Source organism: Schistocerca piceifrons, chromosome 1 (genome assembly GCF_021461385.2).
Source record: "Schistocerca piceifrons isolate TAMUIC-IGC-003096 chromosome 1, iqSchPice1.1, whole genome shotgun sequence".
In the NCBI taxonomy this organism is placed as follows: domain Eukaryota; kingdom Metazoa; phylum Arthropoda; class Insecta; order Orthoptera; family Acrididae; genus Schistocerca; species Schistocerca piceifrons.
The window spans coordinates 182,945,211-182,960,902 of record NC_060138.1 but is presented as its reverse complement, the minus strand read 5'-3'; the positions used below and the strand labels follow the sequence as shown (position 1 = coordinate 182,960,902).

Sequence of the window (15,692 nt, the reverse complement as noted above, 5' to 3'; positions counted from 1 at the left end):
ACGATGGCGGGAACCTATCGTCGTTCCTGTTCCGAAACCTGGAAAGGACAAACATCTCCCCTCTAGCTATCGCCCCATTTCTCTCACGAGTAGTGTCTGTAAGGTTTTGGAGCGTATGGTGAATTGCCGTTTAGCTTGGTGGCTGGAGTCCCGCAGTCTTTTAACACCTGCCCAATGCGGTTTCCGAAAGCATCGTTCTGCAGTTGACCATCTTGTTGCTCTCTCCACTTATATCATGAACAATTTTCTCTGGAAACGGCAAACAGTAGCAATACTTTTTGATCTGGAGAGAGCATACGATACCTGTTGGAGGACAGGCATCCTCCGCACACTGTTCTCTTGGGGCTTTCGAGGTCGGCTGCCCCTTTTTCTTCGCGAATTTATGGCAGAGCGCACATTTAGAGTGCGGGTGAACACTACTCTCTCCCGTACTTTCTCACAAGAAAACGGGGTACCCCAGGGCTCCGTGCTAAGTGTAGTACTGTTTGCCATTGCCATAAATCCAATTATGGATTGTCTCCTTCCTCATGTCTCGGGCTCCCTATTTGTGGACGATTTTGCGGTCTACTACAGCTCTCAACGGACCAGCCTTCTTGAACGACGTCTTCAAGGATGTCTCGATCGCCTCCACTCTTGGAGCATCGAAACCGGATTCGGTTTTTCTCCCAGTAGGACCGTTTGTGTTAATTTTTGGCGACGTAAGGAGTTTCTTCCACCCTCCTTACATCTAGGACCTGTCAACCTTCCGTTTTCGGACGTCGCTAAATTCTTGGGTCTTATGTTTGACAGAAAACTGTGCTGGTCCTCCCACGTTTCCTATCTTTCGGCTCGCTGTCTGCGATCCCTCAACACCCTCCGTGTACTGAATGGTACCTCCTGGGGAGCGGACCGAGTGGTCCTTCTCCGCCTCTATCGCGCCTTAGTGCGCTCGAAATTGGAATATGGCAGCATAGTCTACTCCTCTGCTCGGCCGTCTATTCTTCGGCGTCTCGACTCTATCCACCACCGTGGATTACGTTTAGTGTCTGGAGCTTTTTACACCAGCCCTGTGGAAAGCCTTTATGCTGAGACTGCTGAACCTCCGCTGTCCAATCGGCGAGCTGTCCTTCTGAGTCGTTATGCTAGCCATCTGTCTTCCATGCCTGCTAATCCAGCCCATGACATTATTTTCGACGCCTCCTTGGATGTAGGGTATGCAGGCCGCCCTTCCTCCCTACTACCACCGGGAGTCCGCTTCCGTCAACTGCTCCATTCTCTTTCCTTCCGCTTTCCTAAAACCTTCTTGAAAACTTGGGGTACAGCACCGCCTTGGCTCCGTCCCCGGATCTGCGTGCTCCGTGACCTTTGTCAATTTGCCAAGGATGGTACCCCTTCACTTGTTTATCGTCGAGCATTTGCTGCTCTATGTGCACAAATGTAGGAAGCCACATTTATTTACACTGATGGCTCGAAAACATCGTTAGGTGTAGGGAGTGCCTATATTGTTGGCGACACCCCAAATCGATTTCGGCTTCCCGACCAGTGTTCGGTGTATACTGCGGAGCTTTACGCTGTTCGCCAGGCTGTCCAATACATCCGCCGCCATCAGCGGATACAGTATGTTATCTGTTCAGATTCTATCAGCTCTCTACTCAGTCTCCAAGCTCTCTACCCTGTCCACCCTCTGGTCCACCGGATTCAGGACTGTCTGCGCTTGCTGGGGGGCGTCTCGGTGGCGTTACTCTAGCTCCCAGGACACGTTGGTATCTGTGGAAATGAGGCGGCCGATATAGCGGCCAAGGCTGCACTCTCTCTTCTTCGGCCAGCTATTCGATCGATTCCCTTCGCCGATCTACGGAGCGTTTTATGTTGTCGTGTTGTTCTTTTATGGTACGCACATTGGTCGACACTTCCCCATAATAAATTGCGGGACGTGAAAGCTCTTCCCTGTGCTTGGACCTCTTCCTCCCGAACGCGTCGTCGGGAGGAGGTAATTTTAACTAGACTTCGGATAGGGCACCGTCTTTTTAGCCAGTGACATCTTTTAAGCGGCGGTCCTCCCCCACTCTGTCCCCACTGCTCTCAGCTGTGGACGGTAAGACACCTTTTAATTGAGTGCCCCTATTTTACTCCGTTACGCGCCCATCTACAGCTGTCGCCTGATATATCGTCAATTTTAGCAGATGACACGCGCTCGGCCGATCGCGTTCTCGAGTTTATTAGTGCCAGTGATATGACGTCTGTCATTTGAAGCTATTTTTTTTGGGACAACCAACCCATTTCTGTAGTGGATTTTTAAGCTTTCCTTCTGCTTTTAGTTTCTCCAATTTTTTGAGTTTCGTTCCCATTGCTGCTGGTTTCCATTTTCGTTTTTTACTGTTTCCTAAGTCACGGACCGAGCGCTAATGACCATAGCAGTTTTGCGCCCTAAAAACCACAAAAAAAAACCATCGGTCCTGGGGAGCAGATCGGGCGCGTCTGCTGCTGTTTTGTAGGGCTTTCGTCGGGTCGCGTCTTGACTATGGATGCACCGTGTATGGGTCAGCGAGGCCTTCGTATCTGAAGATTCTTGACGCAGTACACCATGAGGGTATCAGGCTGGCCACTGATGCCTTCCGTACCAGTCCCATCCCCAGCCTGTGTGCTGAGGCAGGGGAACTGCCGCTCTCCATCCGGCGGAAACTCCTCATGGTGCGACGGGTGTGTCAATTCCTTGCCTATCCTACCTCCCCTGCGTACCCTACCGTTGCCCGACCGCCTATGGAACGTCCTTTTCCAGTCGTCCCAGGGCAACGAGACCATTTGGGATTCGTGCCAAACACTTGCTTGAGTCCCTTGGTGTGGAGCGTGTGGCACCCCAACGCCAGGGTTTTACCCGCCTGCCTCCCTGGTTGCTTCAGAGGCCCAGCATCCTTTTAGACTTGTGAGAGTACCGGAGGAGCTGCACTCCTGCGTTTGTTTTTACCTCCTTATTTTACGATATTTTAAACCAGCATCCCGACCATGTACCAGTATTTACGGATGGCTCTAAACAGGGGGACTCTGTTGGTTGTGCTGTTGTTTTCCCTGATCGAGTCGTCAAGTTACGGCTTCCTGCGGCGTTTACCATCTTTGATGCCAAATTGTTTGCGATCTTGCGGGCATTGGAGCAGATGAGATGTGTTCCCAGTCGTAAGTTCCTCATCTGTTCTGACTCCCTGGGTGCCCTTCAGACCATGCAACACTTGTACCCAGCGGATACGGTCGTCCAGAACATCCATTGCAAATTTTGGTGATAAACATCTTAGTAAATTAGCTTATTACGCCTATTTTCACTCATTGCTTTCATATGGCATCATATTTTGGGGTAATTCATCACTGAGGAATAAAGTACTTATTGCACAAAAGCGTGTAATCAGAATAATAGTCCACCCAAGATCATCCTGCAGACATTTATTTAAGGATCTAGGGATATTCACAGTAGCTTCTCAGTATGTATACTCTTATGAAATTTGTTATTAACAACCAAACCCAATTCAAAAGTAATAGCAGTGTGCATAACTACAATACTAGGAAAAGGATGATCTTCACTATTCAAGATTAAATCTAACTTTGGCACAGAAAGGGGTGAATTATACTGCCACTAAAGTCTTTGGTCACTTACCAAATAGTATCAAAAGTCTGACAGATAACCAACAAGTATTTAATAAGAAATTAGAAGAATTTCTGAATGACAACTCCTTCTACTCCATAGAGGAATTTATAGATATAAATTAAGAAAAAACAAACTAACAAAAAAATTATAAAAAAGTAAGAAATAAAAAAATAAAGAAAAACACAAAAAAAATAAAAAAGTTGTTATATTAACTTAAGTATGTTGTTAAATTAACCTAATTATGTCATGTATTGGAAAATTTGACTCGTTCCACATCATTACGAAATATCGTATTCATGATCCATGGAACTTGTATTAATCTAATCTAATCCATGATGATGCCCTACTCCACCTGCAACGGCAGGGGAAGGAGCTTCCTTTTTACTGCGTGCCGGGGCACGTGGGTACTACGGGAAACCAACTGGCGGATGTGGCTGCCAAAGATGTATGTTCCCTCCCTCGCGTTGTTGAATGTGCCGTCCCCCTCCATGCTGTTACCTCCCTTTTGCGCTTTCGTGTTATGCGTCAATAGGAAGAGGAGTGGCTGGCAGTCGGTGAAAATAAGCTGCGTCTGGTCAAGGCCACCACGCGGCCATGACGTACGTCCTACCAGTCATGCAGGCGGGATGAGGTTCTCCTCACTCGCTTCCGCATCGGGCACAGTCCCTTAACGCATGGTTTTTTACTCCGGCGGGAGGACCCCCAATCTGCAGTGCTTGTGGCGTCCAGATTACTGTCCGCCACATTTTACTTGACTGTCTTTTATTCTCTGACCAGAGGGCGGTGGTTTCCTTGCCACCGGATTTGCCCTCTATTTTGCAAGACGACGCAACGACTGTGGTTAAGGTCTTACGGTTTTGTGTCCTGTCCTATTTATTGTCTCGGATTTTAGGGAGAGGATTTTAATGTGCTGCTGGGTGACTGGCTCAACCAGGTTTTAGGTAAGAGGTCCGCCAGTCAAGATTACCTACTTGTTTCACTTCGATTTCTGTTCTCTTTTCCTTGTGTTTCACTTCGACTTCTGTTCTTTTTTCCTTGTGTTTCCTTTCCCTTTTTAGTGCGTTTCTTCTCCTCTTGTTTTGCCTCTGTATGTGAGGATTTGGAACTGCGTCAGGTCTGTGTCTTTTAGCCGTTCTCCTTGTTCGCTGTCCGTCTTCGTCCCTTCACCGCATGTCTTCCTATTTCTCTATGCGTTTGGGCGCTGATGACCATGCTGTTTAGCGCCCGAAAACCTCAAACCACACACACACACGTAGCTGTTTTTAGGGGACATTTTCTACCGCTTGAGTAATGCATCAGTGGTCAAATGATCAATACGTATAGTATAAACTGGAAGCAAGTTTTGGAGGCCAGTGTAAACTCGAGTCCAATTTTGGAGGGTACTCAATCAAAAATTTTATTTATATCGCATTTAGTCAGTGTGCATATGTCAGATATACAGCTTTGCACCTGGAGTTGGAATATTGGTGCGAGATTCATAATCCATTGTGTGCACTCGCGTAAATGTCATATTATTCATTTATTCCTGTTTACTGCTACAGGGAGGATCGAAAGATACATCATTAGTACGCTAAAAGGTTAGATGGAAAAAAGAATGCAGATATAAGCGTACGTACTCATTTACAAGGTGTGGAGGTTATACAAGATATCACACATGTGTATGAGGTAACGCACATGCGAGGGTAAGTCAGTTATTATCCTCAATTTAGTTATATTTTTGTTTATTTTTGGTACTGCTGTCGTTTTACGTTGATGGCACATGCTTTGTGTATTTGTTGTTACATCTTTGCAATTTTCAAGCTGCTAGGTTAGTTTCGTTATCGCTGTCGTCCTGTTAATCATGGCTGCCCCGCTGTCTATTTGCACCAAAGAAGAGCGACATTCAGTGATCCGTTTTTTGTGGTCGGAAGGCGTATCACGTGCCGAAATTCATCGAAGGCTTTCGTTGCAGTACGGGAACAGTGTTTTGCCACAACAGAGTGTCTACGAATGGATTGAAAAATTCCGAAATGGTCGCAGAAGTGTTACCCACAGTGAAGGAGCCAGACGACCGTTTACCGCCACAACTGTAGAAACCATTGAGCGTTCACGTGAAATGATTCTCTTAGATAGACGATTAAATATTGACGTAGTGGCACATAGTCTGCAAATTAGTCACGGTTCTACCTACATAATCATCCACAACAGACTTGGGTTTCATAAAGTTTATGCAAGATGGGTCCCAAAACAACTCATACAATTGCATAAACAAACACGCTTGGACATCTGCAAAGAACATTTGGTAACGAAGGGGACAACTTCTTAGACAGGATCATTACTGGCGACGAAACGTGGATCCATCATTACGATCCGGAGAGTAAACGGCAGAGTATGGAATGGAAACATCTCAATTCGCGTTGCAAGTAGTGGTTCAAGACTCAACTGGAACATTATGGGGAAAGGGGCACAACAATAAACAGTGTACGCTACAGTGAGATGCTTACTGCCAGGCTAAAGCGTGCAACTCGGAGCAAATGCCGAGGATTGCTGTCAGAAGATGCTGAAACGCTCCAGGAACTCAAATTTGAAGTACTGGATCATCCTCCATATACGAGGGTAGCCCGATCTTTCCTTTCTGACTATCATTTGTTTGGTCCACGCAAACAGACATTAAGGAGCCATAGATTTGCCTCGGACGAAGCAGTGAAAGAAGCGATTCATTCCTGGCTCGCAGCTCAACCGAGAACCCTCTTTTATGAGGCCATCAGTAAGCGTTTACAACGATGGACCAAGTGCGCTGAAACGCAAGGAGACTGTCGAAAAATGTTTCCTATTTGATTACAATAAAATTTTATAACTACTTTTCCGGATAACAATTAATTTATTCTCGTAGTTTGTGTCAGTAGTCAGAAATATAGAGCTAACACTAAAACACGTCTACTCAAACGTGTTACGTTTTCAGTTATTAATAAATGCCACCATTACGGTTCCATAACCTGTCAGAAAATGTTGAGAAGGGAAATTCGTTCACACAAATCTAACTTTTCGTCATTCCCTTTCTCTCGTGAAACATACGTACACAACAAAGTAAGTGCTTGTCTTGTTTTTAAACTCCGTCTATCGTTGTATGTGAACAATTGAATGCTGTTCGTTAGTGCCACGACCATGCCTTCATCTGTCCAAAACAATTCTTGCCTGAATACAAGAGCACTGACCACATCATGTTTCATATTCTCTGTAAACCATCCAGTCCTAAATGAAATTACACGAAACAATCAGTACGAAATTTCAGGGGCGTATGTGAGTAAATCCCTTAAAGCTAAAATAATTTATACTTCATTTCCATCATGGAGGAAAGGATTCCTTCATGTTCCTGACTTACAAGTGCCAGTAGCAATTTCTTTGTTTCAGTCCAGCGGAAGAACGCACGTTGTTACACTGTATGGCCCAGTCTACAGATCGAAAAAAAATCGTGCCTGTTTCTTTTCTGCATCAGGGAGATACGGACACAATATCATCAGTGAATCCCGAATTCGGTGCTCCGTAGTAAACTTGTAATTTTTCGTTTCCGCTGTTATGGCTTTTCTTATCAAGAATCCATGGACCCGATAAATACTTTTTCCGTGGCCTCTGGCGAGGCTACTGACCATACCAATCTCATCTGAATAGATGGTTCTTCATCTACCGTTAGTCACACTGAACGAAAATTATGTTGAAAAACAGGGTTTTTGTTACCAAAAAAGTGGGACTTACATGGTGCATTAGAATCCTGACTAAAACTCCAACAGAAAGAGGTTCCTACTCAATGGTCTGAAGATGACCACAGTAGTGGTCGAAACCGGTCACCTTGTTAAATAAATCGTGATCAAGACTGTTTTTAATAGTAATTATTTAAAACTAAACTGCTTCATGAAAAGCAGTGTTGGATTACTAATTGTACTACATAACCTCTTCGAGAGAGGTCTAGAAAAGTCGCGCTATACATAGTACTTAGGAACAGTTCCGAGCAAAGCCGTTCCGCATATTTCTCTCGCTGTGTGCCTATCTGATGTAACTTCATGCTTCTTGGTGATAATTTGTTACCATTAATTGTAACGGTCTGAGACTTTCGAATTTAGAGTTCCTATGTACAGCGTGTACATAAAGCTTGGGAACACTTTCAATTATTTATTGCACAAGAACTAAAAATTGTACAGATGTCATAAATATTGCATTTTGAAGACAAACTCTGAAAGGGTGTTTTTTTTTTTTTCCAAACATTCGATATGCGAACCGTGAGTGATCCGGTAGACGTCAATACAGTAATCGAATTCTTGCCATACCTGACCCAGCATAGCATCGTGGACTGTGGCAGTCACCGTTTTCTCTCCCGGAGCTCTGCTACATCACGTTGTAGAGGCGGTTCATACACCAGATGTTTAATGTGTCCCCAGAGAAAAGAGGCACATGGCGTGAGATCTGGTAATCGGGGAGGCCATTTCATGAAACAGCTCGCTCCGCAGCTGAACTCGCCATGTTTGCAACTAGCACTGATTATCGGCAAATTACCAAACCACGCTGTGGCGGTATACATGAGGGGAAAAAAAATCAGGGTTTCTCTTCTAAATGATAAATGTATATTATCTGTACAATATTTGGCTCTTGTGCAATAAATAATTGAAATTGTTCCCGGACTTTATGTATACCCTGTATGTGTTTGTGTAAGCTGTATGAACTCTCTGTGAAGTCTTCCGTTCTGACCTTTCAGATGGAATTGCTGTACTCGTGTAAGTATGTAAACTTACGTGTATTCTTTCTCCCAGGACTTCTAATGCAAATCATTTCTGCAATCTTTTAAGTGTTCATCATCATCATATATCTCTCTCTCTCTCTCTCTCTCTGTGTGTGTGTGTGTGTGTGTGTGTGTGTGTGTGTGTGTGTGTGTGTGTGTGTGTGTGTGTGTTTTTAAACAAGCCAACATTTACATATGTAACCCTATGATTCTTACATTATGTCTGAACAAATCACTGAAAATAGTGTGACCATCCACTGCGATGAATATAGAACAACACAGTATTTCTTAACACGTTGCTCTGAGTACGTTAGTGCTCAACAACAGTAATTAATACGCTTACAGAATGAACAAGTACAATAGCTAGAGGTATTCAGAAAATGAGCAAAATCAATACACACTGACAATCCCTTAAATGCCTTAGGGCAATGTGTGAACCTGGCCTTAGTAATGTTAACGGCTTACCTGTTGAAACGTAGGTTTACTATGCAATGCACATATAATGATCTGCAAAAGATTAGCTAGAAAAAATCACGTTGCATTTGAAATTACTTAAACAAATTTTGTTAAATGCTGTGCGAGGAAGCCAAGCGCCAGAAATCACATGATCAAACGAACTGCAATACTTGTCGGAGGTAACCGTATTTCACAAAATTTTTGAATGGTCAAGTGGGATCTGAAGGTTTAGTAACGAATAACTTGGGAACTACTGTGGTTTAGTTTTGTATTAATTATCGGAATATGCACCACATTCTTTTTCGCCAACAATTACATATTGAACACAATGAAACGTAAACGTAAGAAAGAATGATTTTTCTTCTGCATCACGTATTTTTCCACGTAATCTCATTCCCATTCTATGGCCAACGATACGCAAGGGCGTGTTTGTTCTCCTGGTCACGAATCACGGTTGACTGCATCCACACTTCTTTGCTGACTGACTGCTTTAGCGCCAACTCCAGAGTCGTTATACATTGGTCCCCGCGAATGACATACCAGCAAGCTCCATCTCGTCAAGTGAGACAGCCGTGGATTGCTTCCCAAAACGCTGAAAATCTTGGAGATATCTCCCGAACCTCCTCCACATAACTGCTTCACCCACTTTGTCCTGCGACTAATTCTGTCGACTACAGATGCTCCATGAACTGCCCACAAACGTTTCGAGAGATTTATAAGGATGCGTGACTTAGAGACGCCATGTTGAAACATTGCTGCAGGTACGCTATCTGTCGAAGGAAACGGAAAATTTGCGCTGACACTCGGGAAAATTCAAGTAATGCGTATCTAACATTTTACGCTCATACCGTTGCTCGCGGCCCAGGAAAAAAGTGTTGCATTGCTTTCTGTGCGATCCTCGTATACATTGCTGGTCGTAGTTGCTAACAATTATTGTAATTTCGCATATAGAACAGAAAGCTCTTGAAATGAGCTCTGTAGATGTAACTTCGTCTTACCTGCTCCGTACATTGAAAAGAAAAGGGTAAAAAGTGATTTGATCCTTCCCTGTGTTCGTGCGAATTATGAAGTGCTTAAATTCAAAGCTGCAGCAACTGCATCCCGAAATCAAGCCTCCTCATCACCAAGGCCAAAGTCAAAGCATGCGATTCTACCAACGCTCAAGAAAGAAGTGGGCGCCAGTGCTTTCAGTTACTCAAAGACGATATAAACTTTGGAATCTAATGACACGCTTTCTGTACATGCATTCAGGAAATAAACTTTCTGTGCCAAATATTAAAAACAAAAGTGCCGTCTCTCGCAATATAGAAGCTTTACATTTTAAGTAAGTGCAAATAAAAGTAAAAAAAAAAACAAGAGGTTCTGTCTTTCGTCTTGCTTATTACAATGCTTGTTAGTGTTAGAGTTGAAGTTTTAACAAAAAAATTGAAACGTACATTTATTTTCATTATAATTTCAAAATAGGTGTATCCAGCGGAGCCACAGCTAAGGAAGCACTTTCGCTGTTCGCAATTGATAGTTTCTGCTGCCACCGTAATTAATGCGCTGACGTCGCTTGTACGCCAGGAATAAAATCAGTCTCGTAACTGTCTGGATGGATTATTGGACACATTTATTGTAGTGTGCGTGTATTTCCTGTGCAGCGTATTCACGAAGGTATCGAACTTTATAATTTAATGAGTTAAGGACTCCTTGGAGACTATAGGTGGTTCACAATAAATCACTCACGAAATAGTTTCGATATACTTGTAAAGGGTTGTAACCCTATAAAAATACTTAGCTTGAAAATATTCCTCGCCTTTTAATAGTGTAAACAAACTAGACGGTAATTTGCAGAACTTGACTTGCAAATTTCTTGCCCTTCAATTCATTCGAATTCCGATTTATATTGTTACAGGTTTCACCGTTTACAAATGGCACCATCGAAGGACGCAGGATATAAAGCAAAAGTGATATTAAGCTGGACGACTCTACACTTTGCCGAGGAAACAGAGTCGTGGGAAAGCGTAGAGATATTGCTCAATGGGGGATCTTCAACTCGTGACCTGTTCACAACGAAAAGGAAGCTCAAAGATCCATTGCGGGCACCTTCCGTTGTGAAAGAGATATGTCGCCGCGGGTGTTTGCAACTGCTCAGGTCAGTGCAATTTTTATTCAATTATTTCTTACAGTAAGCCAATTACTTGACACGATTTAAGCCACATGACAGTCACGTAAAGTATATATCATTGTCAGCCATTTAGCATAGAGTGCTGCCTTGAGACTTCACCATGCATTATGATTTTCAGCCACATGCACCCAATTTACTGCTGCTGCATATTTGTGTTATCTAACCACTCCCAAGTAGGTCGCCATTCTGATATCTCTGTTGTTTCTTGGAATCGCCCTGTAATTCATTTTCCTGCTTGTATGTCCCAGACATCTGAATTTTATTTTAGCTATAGTCATAACTACGTCCTTCAATCCAGTTTTGTTCCCCATCTAATTTGTTCGGTTTTCGATGTCTCATGGCAGTTCCTGGTATGTATTGTTTAACTACATGCAGAACATTATCTTTTCTTCTTCTTCTTCTTCTTCTTCTTCTTCTTCTTCTTCTTCTTCTTTTCAGCACTCACAAACCCTTGTAGACGACACGCTCCATCAACAGTCTGCTTACATCGCCTTCTATCTCTCGCAGTCTCCCTCCACCCTGCGAACATTCCTAATGCATTGATTTCTGTCTCTGTCATCTTTCCACCTTGTATGAGGTTGGCCCAGTGGTCTTGTTGCCAGGAGAGTTCCTTCAAATGCTTTCTTGGTGATTCTTTTGTTTTCCATTCTAGCCACAGGTCCAGCCCATTGCAGTCTCCTGCTTTTTAATTTCTGGATGATAGTGGGTTGCTTCATTAACTGATAAATTTCATTGTTCCTTCGAATGCTCCATACACCATTCTCCAACACAGGTCCTCAGATTTTTGTCGTACTTTCCTTTCGAAAACATTCAGTTTTTCTCTTTCATTTTTTTGTAAGTGTCCAGCTTTCTGAACTGTACAGTACTGCAGGGTAGATAGTGTTGTATATCTTCAGCCTTGTGGGTACTGACAAAGCTTTATTTTTTAATGGGTTGCTTAGTGAGTACAGACATCTTGACCCAGAGGCTATTCTTTTGTTTATATACACTGTTATGATATTTTTACTGTTGAAACATGATCCAAGGTATTAAAACTGAAGAACGTTCTTTGAATTTAGAATGTTGGTCAATTTCAAAATAAGGATTTGGGTTTATGACTTGACCTGTTTCCATATATTCTTTCTCTTGGTTAGTCAAAAGCCCCATTTTGCTGGCACTGGGCATGACAGATCTGTACATGTCTTTTAGGTGTTTTTCAGTTTCACTCAGCAACACTACATCATCTGCATATGCCAGGATTTTTACTGCACTGTGTTCGAATCTGAGACCATTGTATAGATGTACATTACTCTCCTGAACCACTTCCTCTAATGCAAGGTTGAAGGGGGCACATGAGTGTCTCCTTGTCGCAAGTCTGTTTCAATTGGAAAGGTGGCGGGTATGGATCCTCTGAACTTCACTTCTGCCTGGGAGCCATCCACACATGGTTGTGTCATCCTAATGATTTTTTGGGTATACTAAATTATTGTAATGTGTTGTGGAGAGTACTTCTGTGGATGCTGTCATACGCTCGCTGGAAGTCAATGAAGAGACAGTGGATGTTTTTGTTAAATTCCCGGTATTTCTCAAAGATCTGCCGTATAGTAACAAATCATCAGTTGTGGAACGGTTTGTTCGAAATCCAGCCTGGTAATCTTGAATAAGGTTTTCTGTGTAAGGTTTAAGTTTTTCCAGAATTATCATTGACAGAATTTTGTATGTTATGTTCAGCAAACTGATTCCTCTGTAATTTCCACATTCAATTCTGTTTCCTTTCTTGTGTATGGGACAAATTATTGCAGTTTTCCAATCTTCAGGCAGTGTTTTTGTGTTCCATAGCATTGTGATAAGATTATAAATATCATTGTGTAGTTTGCTTCCGCCCTCTTTTAACATCTCTGCTGCTATCTGGTCCTTGCCTGCTGACTTGTTGTTTTTCAGCTTTTGAATCATGTGGATTAGTTCTTGTTCTGTGATTCTGCATTCGTCATTATTAATGCTGTCACTCTCAGACTTTGCATAATGTGCGGATCAGGGCAATTTAACATTTCTGTGGAATATTTCCATCTTTCTAGGTTATCGTCCAGCTGTGTTAGCATATTTTGATTTTTATCTTTTATGAATAGGTTTTCACTTTGACAACTTCCCTTACTTTTCTTTGTATACTGAAACAACTTCTTTGAGTTTACATTCCTGCTTTCCACTTCTACAGATTCTAGGACTACCGTTAGATATTTCCTTTTCTCTGTTCATAGAACTGTTGCAGTTTCTCTTTTAACTGCCTTGAAGGCTTCTCTCCTGTCCTCAATTTCTGTTTCTTCATTTTCTTTTTCCTGCCCAGTGTTTTTTCTGCTGCATCTGTTACTACAGTCTTTATTCTTTCCCAAGCCTTCTCGACACTATTTTTCTCCTCAGCTTCTTGCAATGCTCTCAATCGGTTATTTATTTCAATCACATAGGTTTAGTTAACAGACAGGTCCTTCAGTCGTTCGATGTCTAAATTAGGTTTTGGTGTGGCTTTTGGTTGTTGATTCCAAATCACCCTGATTTTCGTCTTTCCTACCACTAGAAAATGATCTGAGCCAATTTCAGCTTGTCTGTGTGTTCTGATATCTCTTTTAAATGAAGTGCAATGTTGATCGCTCATAACATGGTCAATCTGATTCACTGTTTTGCCATCTGTAGAGTACCATATACCTTTGTGTATTTCTTTGTGAGGGAACATCTTCGAGCAAATTCTCATATTCTTTGACAGTGCAAAGTTGATCATTTTTAATCCATTTTCGTTTGTGGTCGAGTGTTAGCTATGTTTAATTCCTATTGTGGGGATGAACATTGTACCTTTTTTTCCCCATTAAAGTCTCTTAGGATAATTCTTATATTTCTTGTTAGAATACTTTCCAATACTCTCTTGTATTCTCATCTTTCTCATCCTCAGTTGAATTTTCAGTGGGTGCATGGACATTTACGAATGTTATATCGCACCACTTGTGTTTGATTGTTATGTAAGGCATTTTTTTTGTTAACACGATGGAATTCCTTAACCGGATTAACAATCCAGTTCGTAACAGCAAAACCAGTACTAAATTCATGATGTTTTTCATCTCCCCCATAAAAAATGACAGTTATCCTCAATGTGTATCCCTTCTCGAAGCCACCAAATTTCCTGTAGAGCTACAATGTCTGTCTTGTATGTTTTTAATGCAGATATCAAAGTTGCTGCCGCAGCTGGTTTATTAAGACTACAAATGTTCACTGTCCCAAATGTGAAACAGTGTTTCTTGTTTCCACCTTGCGAATTCCTGTTCCATAGCCTATGTCCACTTCCTCTGAATCCATTATACGAGGAAAATCGTTGATGTGAGCCAGTAGGTATAGAATCCTCTGGCCGTGTCGAGAGTGCTGTGCAAGTTAAGCTTGGTGATGGGGCTGCCACCTTACAGCTTCCAAGCTCGCTGAGTAATATTTTGGATTACCATTTCCTAGGCAGATTGCCTTTCCCAGGCTCTGAGCTCTGCCTGCCCCATAGAGATGCTTTCCGCCTGCAAAACACTCCACAGGTTCTAAATTGTTTTTGCATTAAAAGTCTAATCCTCACTGGTGCAAATTGTAATGCATTTCTCCCCCTTTTTAAATGGAAAGAGTGCTCGGCTAATCGTAGTAGTAGTTTAAGTTCAAGAAATAATAACTGTCTCCTAGTGATCACCTGAGTGTTATTCCTTTTGGAACTTTGGCCTTTCTTGTGATTCTTGCATTTTGAGTAAGGTTATTCTTAATTTAGAAATACGTAAGCGTTACCAGTAACAGTGGAGTTATTGAATGTATGCAACCCAATGGATATTCAAAAGTATTGGATTTGGTTGCATTACTGAGATGCATACTGACCAGTTGACACACTTATAGAAATTGTGTGTTAATTGTCAACATTGACAAAACAAGTACAGAATGCTTCTTTCAGAACAATATCTGCAAGGCATTAATATGATCAACAAACGTGCAAGTACCCATTTTTTTATACTGGCTTGTCATAGGTCATCTACATTTTGCTGGTTAACAAGCTCCAGTCAGTCATTAAAGCTGAAAATATGGTTCACAACTCTGCCTAATCCTCGGCACATGTAAATGTTGTAGCACACTTAATGTAGCAAAACAACTGTGTTACAATCTGTAAAACGAAAATTTGTAGTGTAACTATTATTCAGCAGTACAGTCGGTAAAGTTCAAGTTAGCGAGAAGCTTTGTGTTTGAATACTGATAGGTTTGCGTCCTCATTTACTCTTAACATTCTTCATACAGTAATTCAAAATGAGTGTCACAGTACCTGTATTTGTGGTGAAGCACATTATGGTCTATTTTTATCTCGTCAGTTGCCTCAAGGCATAAATGGTAGCCATGTAACATATACAGACAAGCTGAAGATGCTTCTAGTTATTTTGTTGCAGATAAACTATTGGATTCTGGTCCTTGTTTGACAAGTAGTTACTACTTCTGAGTTTGACTAACACAAGAGAGATATCACAAATGTATAGGCATGTTAATCATAGTAAAAGAAAAACATGTTTAGCAACCTAGTGCACTATAAATTAATTTTGTTTGTATGAATTAATGTACCAAACACACCACTGTATTTTCAAAATTTACTGTGATCTTCAAGTGGTTGTTTCATGGAGTATTGGTGTGATTCTTCTTATATTAAATTATGTCTGTTGTTTCTTTTTACTAAG

The 15,692-nt window shown here is 42.0% G+C and overlaps 1 protein-coding gene across 3 annotated transcripts in view; it reads left to right on the top strand.

Annotated features, from left to right (window-relative positions):
- The window catches only part of LOC124784099 (inversin-like), a 97,734-nt gene that overhangs the window by 55,416 nt on the left and 26,626 nt on the right, over positions 1-15,692 (top strand). For all 3 annotated transcript variants that reach the window (XM_047254073.1, XM_047254074.1, XM_047254075.1), the window contains one exon: positions 10,717-10,956. In XM_047254073.1, coding sequence (XP_047110029.1) covers positions 10,733-10,956 — 224 coding nt within the window. In that variant the 5' untranslated portion in view covers positions 10,717-10,732. The remainder of the gene's footprint in view (positions 1-10,716; positions 10,957-15,692) is intronic.